At 52.9% G+C, this 13,859-nt stretch overlaps 7 protein-coding genes across 7 annotated transcripts; 4 read left to right on the top strand and 3 right to left on the bottom strand.

Moving 5' to 3' along the window:
- Window positions 1–729: 729 nt before the first annotated feature.
- Window positions 730–2,388, bottom strand: AYO20_09786 (hypothetical protein; the record flags this gene model as incomplete). Its single annotated transcript, XM_022648055.1, has 1 exon — window positions 730–2,388. The coding sequence occupies one exon, from the start codon at window positions 2,386–2,388 to the stop codon at window positions 730–732; it is 1,659 nt and encodes a 552-aa protein (XP_022496015.1).
- A 1,075-nt stretch (window positions 2,389–3,463) lies between these two features.
- AYO20_09785 (hypothetical protein) lies at window positions 3,464–4,774 on the top strand (the record flags this gene model as incomplete). The annotated part of the gene is made up of 2 exons (XM_022648054.1): window positions 3,464–4,352; window positions 4,461–4,774. The coding sequence occupies 2 exons, from the start codon at window positions 3,464–3,466 to the stop codon at window positions 4,772–4,774; spliced, it is 1,203 nt and encodes a 400-aa protein (XP_022496014.1).
- Window positions 4,775–4,993: 219 nt separating this feature from the next.
- AYO20_09784 (hypothetical protein) lies at window positions 4,994–6,605 on the bottom strand (the record flags this gene model as incomplete). The annotated part of the gene is made up of 2 exons (XM_022648053.1): window positions 4,994–6,345; window positions 6,398–6,605. The coding sequence occupies 2 exons, from the start codon at window positions 6,603–6,605 to the stop codon at window positions 4,994–4,996; spliced, it is 1,560 nt and encodes a 519-aa protein (XP_022496013.1).
- Window positions 6,606–7,071: 466 nt separating this feature from the next.
- On the top strand, window positions 7,072–8,427 carry AYO20_09783 (hypothetical protein; the record flags this gene model as incomplete). The annotated part of the gene is made up of 2 exons (XM_022648052.1): window positions 7,072–7,111; window positions 7,190–8,427. The coding sequence occupies 2 exons, from the start codon at window positions 7,072–7,074 to the stop codon at window positions 8,425–8,427; spliced, it is 1,278 nt and encodes a 425-aa protein (XP_022496012.1).
- A 556-nt stretch (window positions 8,428–8,983) lies between these two features.
- AYO20_09782 (hypothetical protein) lies at window positions 8,984–10,077 on the top strand (the record flags this gene model as incomplete). The annotated part of the gene is made up of 4 exons (XM_022648051.1): window positions 8,984–9,078; window positions 9,129–9,415; window positions 9,471–9,682; window positions 9,739–10,077. 4 exons carry the CDS (start codon window positions 8,984–8,986, stop codon window positions 10,075–10,077), a joined length of 933 nt encoding a protein of 310 aa, XP_022496011.1.
- Window positions 10,078–10,687: 610 nt separating this feature from the next.
- Window positions 10,688–12,310, top strand: AYO20_09781 (hypothetical protein; the record flags this gene model as incomplete). Its single annotated transcript, XM_022648050.1, has 1 exon — window positions 10,688–12,310. One exon carries the CDS (start codon window positions 10,688–10,690, stop codon window positions 12,308–12,310), a length of 1,623 nt encoding a protein of 540 aa, XP_022496010.1.
- A 602-nt stretch (window positions 12,311–12,912) lies between these two features.
- On the bottom strand, window positions 12,913–13,557 carry AYO20_09780 (hypothetical protein; the record flags this gene model as incomplete). The annotated part of the gene is made up of 1 exon (XM_022648049.1): window positions 12,913–13,557. The coding sequence occupies one exon, from the start codon at window positions 13,555–13,557 to the stop codon at window positions 12,913–12,915; it is 645 nt and encodes a 214-aa protein (XP_022496009.1).
- Window positions 13,558–13,859: the final 302 nt, after the last annotated feature.

Raw genomic sequence — 13,859 nt, 5'->3', positions numbered from 1 at the left:
GTCTCTCAGCTCGCTATGGTCGGTGAGTCGTCTCTCTCTCTCTCTCTCTCTCTCTCTCTCTCTCTCTGACTGGCCGTCTGTGTCTCTGTGTCTCTGTGTCTCTGTCTGCCAAAGCCAACGATGAGGTTTACAAATCACCACGTTTGAAAAGTACGAGATCTACACCCCTGTGAAGAGAAGAGAAGAGAAGAGAAGAGGTGAGATGGGAGGGAGTACTGAGACAGTCCTCGAATTCAAGACGAGTGACCAACGAACACTTTTATATCATCCTGACTTTTGCCCGTAAAGTCGCTGATGTGGATACTTACTTAGTATGTACCTAAGTACAGCATCTCCTCCGCGCATTTGCCGGACCCGTCATCAGCAAAAGACTCGGCACACTTGGTGCAGGGCACTGTGCGTCGGGAATCCCTGGCGTGAGGCTGAAACTGCGGCTGGAATCCTGGATCCGTGGCTCGCTCCTCAACGCGGAGGGGGAGGGTGAGGGGCCAGGGGGGACCTTACGAGCTACTCGTGGATGGGTTGATGTGCGTTTCCAATACCGGCGCCACGTATGTACATGAATAGAGCTGTGTGTGTGATATGCTTCGCGTATTGTCTTCTTACACACAAAAAAAAAAAAAAAAAAAAAAGAAGAAAAGATGAAAAGATGACTGGCGGGCGAGGGGAGAGTTCTCTCTCAAAGGTGCTAGATAGAGTCCCTATAGTATATGCATACACTCATCCAGATCACGACAGACACAACGCTTGTTTCATGGCCCTGGCGAGCTCGGCTCGCCCATCAGCGACCCGTCGCCTCTGGCGCCATGCCACAAAATCATCGGGACGCACCAGGATCGCCCCGCAAGATGAAATCCCAGCAGCAGATTCGAGTCGGCCCGGTGGACACAGAAGATCGCCATTAGGACCGGCAACATATGTGACAATCTCGACGGCCATGGCTGCAGACACTTTCCTCGCTGCTTCCACCCACAGTGTGCCATCGCCGCCAGCAAATAACACAAAGGTCTTGCCACACAGGTCGAGCGTGGAAGCGCGTTTGCCCTGGTGCTCGACCCACAAGTGAGGAACCCTGGTTCCAGGTCTTCCGTCTATCGAAAGGAGCAGGCTCGGCCAGGTCCACGGCCTCCAGGTCAGTCCGCCCAGTGGAGAAGTGTCCTCGGCGCAGATGGCGCGACTTGTATAATAACAGCCGTGGCCGGAAAGCAGACGGAACCCCCTGGCAATGAGTCGAAGTAGCGCAAACCGGCCCTGTGTTGAGATGATTCCCTTCTCATCAGCCATGCTCGCTGAAAAATCCGCAGCCGCCCTCGCCACGGGAATCCGCTCCACATCGTACGTCTCCAGCAAGCGCTCGCTCGCATGCCCCTGAAGGATTGCAGCGAGCTTCCAGGCAAGATTGTGGACGTCTGCGATGCCCGTGTTTGCACCTTGGCCTCCCCACGGCGGCATTTGGTGTGCGGCGTCCCCCGCGAGGAAGATACGCCCCTGTTGCAATTGCTCTGCAACCCGCACTGACGGTTTCCATGGAAGGATACTCTGGATCTCAATCTCAATATCACCGACGCCCAAAGCGAGGCGTAGCAGCTCTCTGCATTTTTCGGGTGGAAAGTCAGAAGGTTGCTCGCCTTTCGAGGGGTCATAGAGGAGGTGGAATACCCAGCGGTCGTCGTTGTTTATGGACGTTAAGAGGCCGGTAACTTCGGGTCGCTCGATCTTGCAAAGAGAAAACTCACGTCCTTGGACAAGATATTTGAGGTCGGCGTGGAAGAGGATATTGAGCAAATGGCCCATCGTACCCCTTCCAGTCGTTGCCACCCCCAGGTGGTTGCGGATTGGACTCTCTGCGCCGTCAGCGGCTATGAGATAGCGTCCTCGCACGGTCACATTGACGCCAGTCTGTCGATCCTTCAAGACGGCAGTAACGCTCTTTTCATCTTGCTCGACACTGACACATTCCGTGTTGAACCTCACATCCACCCCGTGCCCCTTTGCAACGTCCAAAAGAACTGGCTCAATCATGTCTTGGGTGACAAATGTTCCATTCACTGGACTTAGGGGAGCGAGAAACCCAGTCCAGGGAAACCTTCTGAGACCTCCAGAGCGCGGTTTGGGTTCGATGACCTCCTTGAGAGAAGTGCCACGATAGATGCCCCCACTCGGTGACAATGACGCGCCAGCTTCATGGACGAGATCCTCGATTCCAAGCCGACGATAGAGCTCCATGGTTCGTGCATTGACACTGCGCGCCCGGGGATGGATCGACGTGCCTTTGTGGCGCTCAATCACCATGGAACGTATGCCGTGGTAAGCGAGGAAATTGGAGGCAGAGAGGCCTACAATGCCGCCGCCGATGATGATGATGGGGACATTTATGTCAGAGGACATTTTGCAGGATCTTCGAGTCTGGAGAGGTGTAAAGCAGGAGGTCTTGTGGTCCTTCTCCGTGTCGCCAGAATGCTGTTAGCAGCGGTGGACTGGGCACCACAAGGGAAAACCACATCTTTATACGGAGACGTTGCATCGGGCAGGAACCAGAGTTGACGGGACATGGAGAGTATAGCTGACAGGCCAATCAGGCTGTGGTGACGACAAGACCATCATTCGACCCTTGAAGACCGTTGTTTGACTTTGAGCGTTTTGTAGGGCCCCGAAGTTCACGAAACTCGGGCCCGAAATCGTCCCCGCTGGCGACCTGCTGGTACCATCTCTCCCCGGTTCAATTACTGGCCATTAAACTCCCAACTGCACATATTCCAGATGCTGGCCTTGACGCAGGACATTGGAATTGACGTCTTTGACCGTGTCTTTGGCTACAGCCCGAACCTGCGTCCATGCGCAGACAACTCGAAGACTTGATGTTAGGGGCCGACGAGGCTGCGCAAAAAGGGCTTTTAGGAAGATTGAGAGCATCGTATCAATAACCAGAGGTTCCCGTCCCGCCGAGCTATGCTAGCCATTTGGAAATGGTGGCCATATCGGTATCTTGAGAATATCTCCGTGAGCCTTTTATCGGGTCAAGCGACCAAACAGGAAAAGAGTCTCGACATCGCAATGCAATATCGTGCAGTAGTCTGCCGTGGGATGATTTCTGAGCGAGACGCCTCGAGAGATATGTCTCGGGGTTATGCACCGGCTTTGTCGACATCAGGACGCATATTAGAGGCTGTATAGCGAACTGCCACTCAACAGTCCCGTCGAGAATCGAGACGAGCAAACCGAGTGTGATGCGGCGGACACAAGACTTTTACTTCACCGTACTGATCCACCGTACTCAGCCTCTCCGTAATAGGCAATTCATCCACTTCGCAGCTGTGTGGAGTAGATTTTTGCTAGCCCATCGAGTAGTGTGTCAATCTCCAAAAAAATTCTGGAACAGAAGATAGTCGGCGTCCCTTCTCCCACCCACTGAACATATTCTCACCTGCAACCTTTTGTTCGGACCTGCAATCTCGACCCCAAGATGGCGAAGAAGAGCAAATTACTGGCTGCTCTGGATGCGCACCGAGGGCGAGATTACCAGGCAGAAAAGAGAAAGGCACAGGTGAAAGCGGCCGAGAAGCGGAAAAGACAGAAGCTGGAGACGGCGAAGCAAGGAGACACCGACGAGGAGGGCCTGGCAACGAGCGAGAAATCGGAAAATGGAGGTAAAAAGCCGGCCCAAGGTGACGACTTTGCGGGATTTCCAGAGGAGGACAACAAAGCAAACGCAGATGATCAAGACGACGAGGAAGAGACCGCCAATGCAACAACCAACGGCGGTGTTGCTTCCACGATCCCACAGCCAGCCCTACCCATCGACGCCTCAGCCTCGGAAGCAGAGAACGAGTCCGACGTGCCCGTCTCCGACCTCGACGATTCCGATCTCGAAGACACGATCCCGTACCAAAAGATGACCATCAACAACGGCCCTGCGCTGGTCGCCGCCCGCAACCGCGTTTCCGTCATAAAAACCCCCAAATCGACGCCCTTCCACTACCACAACTCCCTGGTGTCAGATCTCCCGCCCACGTCACAGGCCGTCCCGGACCCCAACGACGACCTCACGCGCGAACTCGAATTCTACCGCATCGCCCGCACCGCCGTCGTCTCGGCGCGGGACCTGCTCCGCGCCGAGAAAATTCCCTTCTCCCGTCCCGCGGACTACTTCGCAGAGATGGTTAAGAGCGACGAACACATGGGCCGCGTCAAGCAGAAGATGTACGACCAGGCCGCGAACAAGAAAGCCGCAGAAGAGGCGCGCAAGCTGAGAGACGCCAAGAAGTTTGGAAAGGCAGTCCAGGTTGCGAAAGAGCAGGAGAGGGCGAAGGAGAAGAGGACGACGCTCGAGAAGATCAAGGAATTGAAGAGGAGTGAGTCTTGCCCACCCCGCCTTTCTCCCCTTACTTTTTCCCAACCGAGATGGCTTTTCCCGTCAGATCTGTGTGGCTAGGCTACTAACACGATTTCCCATCGTATAGAACGCAAGGGCGCCGACACCGGCAAAGTCACCGAGGGTAACCTAGACGACGAGCTCTTCCAAAACATCGACGTGGAAAATCCAGCCGCCAAAGATCGGTCGGGCCGTGACCGCGGTGCCGGCGGTGGCCCCAACCCAAAGCGACAAAAGCGCGACCAGAAGTACGGCTTCGGTGGCAAGAAACGGCATGCAAAAAGCGGCGATGCCATCAGCAGCGGGGACATGCGCGGGTTTTCGGCCGCTCGAATGAAAGGCAAAGGCGGCAAAGGCAAGGCAAAAAGGCCCGGGAAGAGCAAGAGGCTGGCTACTCGGTGATGCTTAGCACGAGTCACAATGTGGGAGGAGCCATGACAACAGACAAGACTTGTTACATGAGTTAATTCTCTACAAGAGACACAAATGCTATATCGAAGCACATGGGGGGTATCACAATCAGACAGACAAAGACAACGAGAAAAACTCCCAACCGAGCACGGCCACCAGATTCAGAACGCCTTCCCGAAATGCAGTTGCAAGAGCCTTGACCTGCTCTGCTCAGACAACCCACTGCCCCAGGAATGCTTGCAGATGACCCGTCTGATGCTGCCGACCAACTCGCTTGGCCTCTTGGGCAACCAAGTCGAGCATCTCTTGCGCCTCCGGCCCAGGCGGTAGCTCTGGCAACGCGTCGGCACCCAGATGACCATTCAGCTGTCGACTGGGACTATCTTCGCGACTGGGCCCCGAATCTACTGTGGTTTCTCTCAAACCACTGGGTGGTAGCGGGCCAGCTTGTCGTCGAGCTACTGGTGATGAAATGGGAACGTCACTCATCACCTCGTCTTCGTCCTCTTCCACGGTGCCTCTCGCGCGCTTGTGTGATTTGCTAGCTCCGCTGGGACGGAGCACAGACTTCATTCGATGCCGCTGGGGTTTCCCTCCACCGGGTTTTTGGGGAGTCTTCATGGTCTCATCTGCGACCACATCGGCAAGAGTAGCTTCCAACTCGTCGTAAATTCTCCGGGTAGACCAATTGAACTTCTTTCGGAGTTTTGCCTCGTTCATCAATTTCAGTAAAGGCTCTGCTGAGCGCTCAAACGCGGCCACTGCGTCTTCGTGTGATCCATCGAACGCAGGCAACTTCTGTAGCTCCGTGGCGGCTTCGTCGATTCCACAGTGTCGCATATTGAAGTTCGCCGACTTCCGGAGTATGTTTAGCATATCCCATATAGGTCTGGTCCAGTCAATTGGCTCCGGCTTGGTCTCTGTCGCGCTGCTGGACGCTGCCTCGGAACTTGCTTCGGAAGCGTCCCCGTCGGACCCTTCTGACGTGCCCTCTCTGTCCTGGTGCGTTTCTTCTTGTTCTTCTTCCTCTTCTTCTTCACCTTCATCTTCCTCCTCCTCTTCCGACAAGTCTGAAGCCTCTGGTAGGCTATTCTGATTGACTCTTGCCAAGGTTGTCTTCAATACCTCCAGTTCGTCTGCGTAAGTCTCGGCTAAATGTTTCCATAAATATGTTTGCGACCAGTCGATCCCTTCCCTCTCTTCAAGCATCTGCCTCAGCAGGAAGCGGTGATGTTTATGAATCATTTCCATGGCTTCGTCATCGTCATCAATCCTGTAACCCGTGTGCTTCTGGTATGCGGTAAGAAATGGGTCGATCATGAATCCCAGCCTCTGGCGTTTCCGTCCAAGCTTCTGGTGCTGATCTACCATGAAATAAAACAAATCAATAGCTTCTAAAGTGTCGTTGAAATGACTCAGATAGCGATCTGAGGGTGAAATCTCGTACCAGCCCGCCTTCCCTGCAGCCCAAATAACGGGCTTCCCGTTGTCATCTTGACCAAAGCTGTAATTCGTAACGTTGTCGATCTTTATACGTGCATATAGTGGTTCCTCTATCAAGGCTGGTAGAAGTCATCAGCACCTGCTAAAGGTAAAACGGACGAAACTGCGTACCAAGATGTTCCTGCTCGTCGTCCAACGGCATCAACTCTCCCACGACACAGAGTGGTGCCTCTTCCGAAGCCTGTAGAAGGTCTGCATAGCGGCCTTTTCCTTGATAGAATATTTTTGTTTCTCGCAATGCAAAGTCCGGCCAGTCATTGACATCATCGGGGACGGGGTCGAGGGGTTTCAGAACTCGTTCTTCAGGTAGAGTGGACATGTCCAGAGGATACCGCGAGGCTCATGCTGCGAGCCAGGAACTGCGCTATAGAGCAGGCAAGGAGAGGGGTCTAATCGGCATCTCGCAGTCGAGTGTCACTAGGAATGGTTAGGTAATGTCGATGGTGAGGTTGAACTGTCGTAAGGAGGGGGTGGCAGAAACGAGGAACGCGCATTATGTATGGTGAGCAAAGAGAAAGAGGCTGGAGGCTGGTAGTGGGAGAGCCATGGCTAGAGGCAGGCTCTTACCACTCTGATTGGTCGAGCTTGGGGTTAAACTTTGATGTTCACGTGCGGCTCCACTAACTTTTCCGCGTACTGGGATTGTTTCCAAAGTCCTTCTCGAAGCCTGCGCTGCGTTTTATCCCTGGACTGCAAAAGAAGACCAACTTCAGTGGTGGCAGTAAAGTGCGGTTCTGCGACCGGAGGACTCTCTGTGTCGCATGAGGCCGTCTTTCATCCTCAAGATGGCCCAGCCAGCTGGAAAGGTCCTCGAGGGTGTCTTTGGTGAGGCCAATTCCTCCCCTCAGGCCTTCCCCATTGTTTTCCAGTGCATATATCCTAACTAGCCAACCTATCTGTTAGCCATCAGCAAGCCTCCCAGCATCTCTTCCGCTCAAGTGCTTCGAGACCTGCAGCACAAATTTGCGGAATCTAAAACCTTCGCCCCCCTACTTGAAAAGACCAGAAAAGCCCAAGAGGAACAGGAGCGACACCAGCCCAAGCGCCGGAAGAGGGGCAATGACCAGATATTCAAGATGGGCCATGGCGGCACTCTGGACCCTCTTGCAACTGGCGTCTTGATTGTTGGACTGGGCAGAGGGTCTAAATCCCTTCCTGACTTCCTCGGCTGCAAGAAAACGTATGAGACGGTTGTGTTATTCGGGAAAAGCACCGACACTTACGACATCATGGGCAAAATAGTGGCAGAGGCTCCGACAGAAACCATCTCTCAACAAGTGGTCGAAGACAGATTGAATCGCTTCCGGGGAAAGATGAAACAGATTCCCCCGATTTACAGTGCAATCAAGATCGATGGAATGAAGCTTTACGAGTATGCAAGAAGTGGGAAGGAATTGCCTAGGGAGTTGGAAAGTCGGGATGTCGAGATTTCGGAATGCACACTACTTGACTTCTACGGCCCTGGAGAGCATGATTTCAGGTGGCCAGCAGAGGAAGCGAGCGAGGAGGAAAAAGCTGTGGCCCAAAAACTGATGGCCGGAGCTGAAGTAATAAGGAAATCTGTGGAGCAAGAACCGGCACCCACCAACCCCAAGAGCCCCTCTGACGAGAGGTACAAAGAACAGCGCAAAAGCAACCAGCTACCTCATGACAAAAAGGCCGAGCTACATACACACCATCTCCCGACACAAGAAGCTCAGCCCGCCAATGCCCCAGCGGCGCGCATCCGCCTCACTGTGAGCAGTGGCTTCTACGTGCGTTCATTTGCGTATGATCTAGGTATCGCATGCGGTTCTTATGGTACGATGGCAGCCTTGGTACGAAGTAAGCAAGGCGACTACACAAGTGTTCACCCTACTCCAGAAGGCTTCGTGCCTGCGCTTACATACGACGATTTGGAGGCTGGCGAGGATGTGTGGGGTCCGAAAATTGTAGACATGTTGGAAAAATGGATGGAAACTCATCCCGCCCCTTCCAGCGAGAACAGGCCTGGTAACCGCGATCGATCAGAAAGAGATCATGGTCACAAGAGGTTCGACGGTAGGCAAGGGAACAACCGGCACAAGAAGGCCTGGGGTGGTCAGAGACGTTGGGAAGGGCAAGAAAGATCGAAGCGGCGCAACAGCTCGTCCCCCGAGTAATGAACGCCTGGTTATGTGTGGAATGCCCAGGAATAGGAGTCTATGCTGGGGGACGATGACATGTTCATATGCGTCTCGTCCTTTGTAACTGCCCTTTCGAATTGCACTGTAAACATGTTGCCGGGAAATCCTCCTTCGGCTTAGGCGGTCCTACCGTTTCGGGTATGGTCAGGGCTGGGCGCGCCGCTGCTTTTGACGTCTATAAGAACCCGCGTCCACTTCCCAACTCTCTTCCCGTCAACATTCTTTCCTTCTAAGTCCTTGATTTCGGCCCTTGCGCTCGTTTGAAAAGGGGTGTCACCTGGCGATAAGGGTACGTCAGCGTTTTACAAGTGGATTCGCACTTCATAGCTACTGAAACAGGTGTTGTGCGTTGTTCCTGGGTTGTAATGGGTTGCATCGGCGCCTACACTTCTACAGAAGCATGTTCTGGTTGTCTGGTTGGGATGGATGAAAGTTAGTCTTAGTGGCCGCAGATTGGTAGGCAAACTTTCCCGGTGCCCAGGCAGCCAGGACGTGTTCCAGTCGGAATTTCGTATTCTCTACAGAAATCTCAATGGCTTCTCTGTTTCGTTTGGGTCAACTACTGAGAGGTAGTGCCGGCACATATACAATCCAAAAGCAACTACACGAATCCATTTGGCTGGCAACGTATGTTGTCTTGACGCTCACCGTTCTCTCGACTGACTTTGATTTCGTAGGAGCCACAGTGAGCAAACCATTGTTATCAAAAGCGTTCGGCACTTTCGTCTCGACAATGAGCGGGCAGTTCTCAAACGCTTTCAAGCCAGGACTTCCTCTCTCCGGCCTCTGATCGACGAGATACATGACCCTCCCGATACTCCAGCACTCGTACTAAGACATCTCGACGACGACCTCCGGAGAGCATCTGCATCCCAACGGCTCACCAAGTCCGAAATCAAGTATGTCGCCAAAAGTGTCCTCGAGGCCCTAAAATTGTTGCACGAGGAGCATTACGTCCACACAGGTCTGTTGTTTGTAAATCCTCAAGCTTGCAAGGGACGCCACTGAGTCTCACATAGATATCAAGTTAGATAATGTCTTGGTCAACTACGGAAAGGGAAATCATCGTTTCACGGACGTCCAGTTGGGTGATTTGGGAAACACTGTTCCTGACAATTCTCCTTGGGCAAGAGATTGTGATATGATCGGGGCACCAATCTGGCGAAGCCCTGAAGCAATGCTCCAAATCGGTTGGGGAACTCCAACTGACATTTGGTCCTTTGGTGCTATGGTGAGTCCGAATCCTGGGCATACTTGACAATTGATAACCTGACTCTCTGCGTGCAGCTCATTGCGCTGATCTATGGCGATGACTGGTTTGTCTTTAAACCAGATGTGCCTGCTGACCATGAGGAGTACGAATTGAGGATTCTCATGAGGCAGCATCAATTTTTCGGACCATTTCCAGCGTCTTATGGAGAAATAGCGAACGATGAAGTTTTGGCCATCCTGGATTATGTCATGGACAGCGTGCCACCCGAGAAGACGAAACCTTTTGGACGTATTGCCGAGCGAGAGGTGTCCAAGGAAGACAAGACCTTTTTGCTCAAGATAATGAAGCTTGATCCCAGAGATAGGCCTACGGCGAAGCAGCTTGCGGAGGATGAGTGGTTCAAGGCGAGTTAAAGATTCAGATGCGGTTCTGCAGTTTTCTATGTTAGGCCAGCGCAATTGTAGGAGCTCCTTTGCTGTTGCTTAGAGTCTTTCCGCTGGTGCCGAGAGTCTTTCTTTTGTTGTGGTTCCAATGGTATCCCCATTAACAATGCCCTCTGTTGCTCTGACTCATGCTTCTTTTGTTGTTATAATTGTGCCAGTAAATCTCGCCTCTGCTGCTCGAACTGTCGTTGTAGATTCTGAATTTCTCTGCAACCTGCGTTGAAATGTAAATGCCTGTGCTGAAAGACGCAGTGACGTAGGCCAAGCCGCCCCAATGATTTGCCGATCTATTCCCTTTTCGCCTCGCAAGGCGGCCAGGCTGAACGGAAAAACTCATGCAGGTACATCCTGGTCCCTTGTCCCTTGTACTATTAGGATACCCGAGTGCGCCTCACCTCGCATTCTTTTCATGTTTGTTACCCGCTCACTAAGTCGTGTGCCTGTGATCTTCTCCCTTCGTTACTTATTGTGCTTTTGCACGCCTGCTTTTTATACACCATGTCAATCTGATCTCAACCACGCTCTTTTATAATAGCGTTTATTCCTGCGTATTTGTCTCTGCTCACTGCTGTCGTTCAGCATGGGGTCCCTGCCAGCCGAATCTCGACCCTTGTCATTCGCTGCCTTGAAGGCCAAAAAGGCCCCTCTCAAGATTGCCACCAAGGTTGTCACAGTGAACTCAGCTGCAAAGCCAGCCGCAAAACCTGTCCCAACTGTCGCTTCCACCAAGCCTGCGTTCTCCCGCAAAAGTCTCAGCAATGGACATGCCCGCATCACAAGCGCGCCGCGGAAGTCGAGCACCCCAGTTTCAGTGCATTCCAGGCAGGGCAGTGGAGAGCCGACCGAACGAATAAAGAAAGAAAGACAAAATGGGACGAAGAGAGCATCTCCTGCTGTGTCGACGCCGAGATTAACAAGCTCCGATGATGAGAGCGAAGAAGAGGGCGACAAGCCTAGAAAGCGAATCCGCCTCGATCGCAAAGACAGCATAGACGAGAAGCGCAAAGTTAGGGATCTCGCAGCCTTCTCTCAGGAGGATGGAAGCGGCTTTCACATGGTGCATGCGTTCGACATCGCAAACAATACCCTTACAGAACATGGAAGAGACAAGTATGAGGCATTCTTCACAGCCTTGGAAGGGGATGAGGATGAGTGCCCCACGATCGAGCTCCAGTACCCAACTTCTTTGCAGAGCGAGAAATACCAGTTGGTCAAGCCTACCGACTCTTCTGATTTCAAGCCGCTTGACGAAATCGAAGCAACCATGAAAATCGTGGCAGAGTATTACCTCGACAATGAGTCCGCAGAAAAAGTCACCAGCGATGATGGATCAGGACTTGTACAACAGCTTCATCGACAAGCCCTCCTTGGAATGAGAGGCCGAGTTGGAGCTCAGTCAAAATATGTCAAAGTGGTGGAGGCATTCAACTCGTTGGTGGCTGACAAGCGCAAGGATGGGACGATCGCGAAGAAACTGGATCAGATGCGCCGCGTTGATCTCAGGTTAGTCGAGCATATCATCAAGAACCAGATCTACGCTCGGACAGTGTCGCCCCAAGTCAATCTGGTGAGACATTATGAAAGCTTTTCCGACAATGTTTACGGCGAACTTCTACCCAAATTTCTCAGCCGCATATTCAAGGAGACGAACCTCAAGTCCGATCAGGTATTTATTGATCTTGGATCCGGTGTCGGTAATTGTGTGCTTCAAGCCGCCCTGGAGACTGGAGCCGAGTCATGGGGATGTGAAGTCATGGACAACCCCAATATTTTGGCCCAGCTCCAGGGCGACGAATTCCCAGCTCGCTGCCGGCTCTGGGGCATCAAGCCCGGCGAGGTCCACCTCATTCACGGCAACTTCCTCACCAACGAACAAGTCCGGCAAGTCCTCAAGCGAGCAGACGTGGTCCTGGTGAACAACCAAGCCTTCACCGCCGAGTTGAACGACAAACTCAAGTACGTTTTCCTCGACCTCAAGGAAGGATGCCACATTGTCAGCCTGAAGCCCTTCCGGTCCCCAGCGCACAAGATCAAGGATTCCAATGTCAATGATCCTGTCAATGTGTTGACGGTTGTGGAGAAGGAACGGTGGAGTTCCATGGTCAGCTGGTCAGACGATCCGGGGAAATGGTATCACCACCGCAAAGACTCCCGGGAGCTGAACGCCTTTGTAGAGTGTATGGGTGGATCCGAAAACTGTTAGAAGCGAACGGTTCCGCGGAGAACGAGGGCTGTCACTCGGCAGGATGCATGATTCTGGCATTGGGATGGTCTTCGATCTACTTTAGTTTGAAACGACTTGATGAACAACTTGCATAGCGCCGGTTATCGAGGACACCATGCATGGGACAATGTGGGGATGAAATGACAGCACTGCTAGATGTGTGATTGACTGATGGCCAGGTGCCATTTGCATAGTACTTGAATTCAACAAGCGCTCGTTTAATCATTTCTGGCTCTTGAGAATGTCACCCTGTATCATCCAGTTGTCAATGACTCGGATCCAATCAAGCAAGACGTACAGGTGAGAGTTACCTACCATTCTTTGGGGTTTCTGTAGGTGCTCTGGCAAAGTGTGTCTCAGAGATAGCCCGTCTCTTTTACCTGGCCTGGTGGACATCCCGATACCTGTGACGAGGCTAGGAGGAAGCAGCGGTTGTGAGCCTCTCGAAGATTCACACACCGCTGAGGATTCTGCGGGCGAGGCACAGCATTCTGCTCGCCCTCTTCAAGACATCTGTGGCCCAGTTCCCAGGCCGGGTCGTAGAAGAGAAGCAGACGTCGGTTTGTAATCGAGTCCTCAAATCATCCAAACTTGCCCTCTTCGTTCATCATGTCGGCCTCCTTGCCCTTGATCGCCATCAATCGCTCGACGAGTTCCTTATTGTCCTCCTCAAACCTTTGCGCTTTTTCCTCGGCCATGTGGAGCTCTAAATTCAGCGTGACGTTTTCGTCCTGAACATCCTCTATCAACTTTGCCTTGCCACGTAATTCTTCATCGCGGTCTCTCAGCTTGATAGTCAGCTGGGAGATGGAGGCATTTAGTTGTGTGATGCGCTTGGTGTCGGCTTTGGACTTTCCTTTCAGCGCCTCGAGCTCGCGGAGTGTGGTATCCAGGCGGGATTGCAGGTCCGCACGCTCAGTTTGGGCTTTGGAAAGGTCTTGCCTTAACTGGGCCAGGGTGGCGGATGTTGCCGAAGGAGAGTCCGGACGGGTCCCTTGAACAGATGGGGAGGTGACTCTCCTTATGCCCCATCCTGGAGATGCGACAGGCTCCGGTGCAGGCGTGTTTTCAGAAGACGACGCCCTCTCAGCAAGTCTGGCCTTTTTCTGCAACTCGGCCCTCTCGTCTGCCAGCTTGGTGCAGTAGTCGTAGAGCGGCAGGTTGGCCTTTTCCACGCTGTCTCGGGCTTGCAAGGCTGCCAGATATTGTTCTTTCCATGTTGCCATGATTGACCTAGTCATCTAACATGGGGCATTCTGGAGGCGATCCATTCAAAGCAAGAGCTAAGGGAAAAGGAGTGGACGTAGTTGGGAAGGGAACGAGAAATCTATAGGCAAGGAAACGCGTCCAACAGAAATCATAAAGCGTTCCAAAACGGAATGACAAAAGAACATGACAGAGAGTAGTGGACCTGGACGGGGGTATTTCATCCCCGGCAGACCTTCCGGATGCTGGGACGTTGGAGTGAGGAGGGAAGGGCCGTCAAGTCCGCGTGTGAGAGGCTGGGAGAACTGGACGAGGGAGAGTG

This window comes from Fonsecaea nubica (assembly GCF_001646965.1).
Source record: "Fonsecaea nubica strain CBS 269.64 chromosome Unknown Scaff94, whole genome shotgun sequence".
Lineage (NCBI taxonomy): Eukaryota > Fungi > Ascomycota > Eurotiomycetes > Chaetothyriales > Herpotrichiellaceae > Fonsecaea > Fonsecaea nubica.
This window is presented reverse-complemented; position numbering and strand designations above follow the sequence as displayed.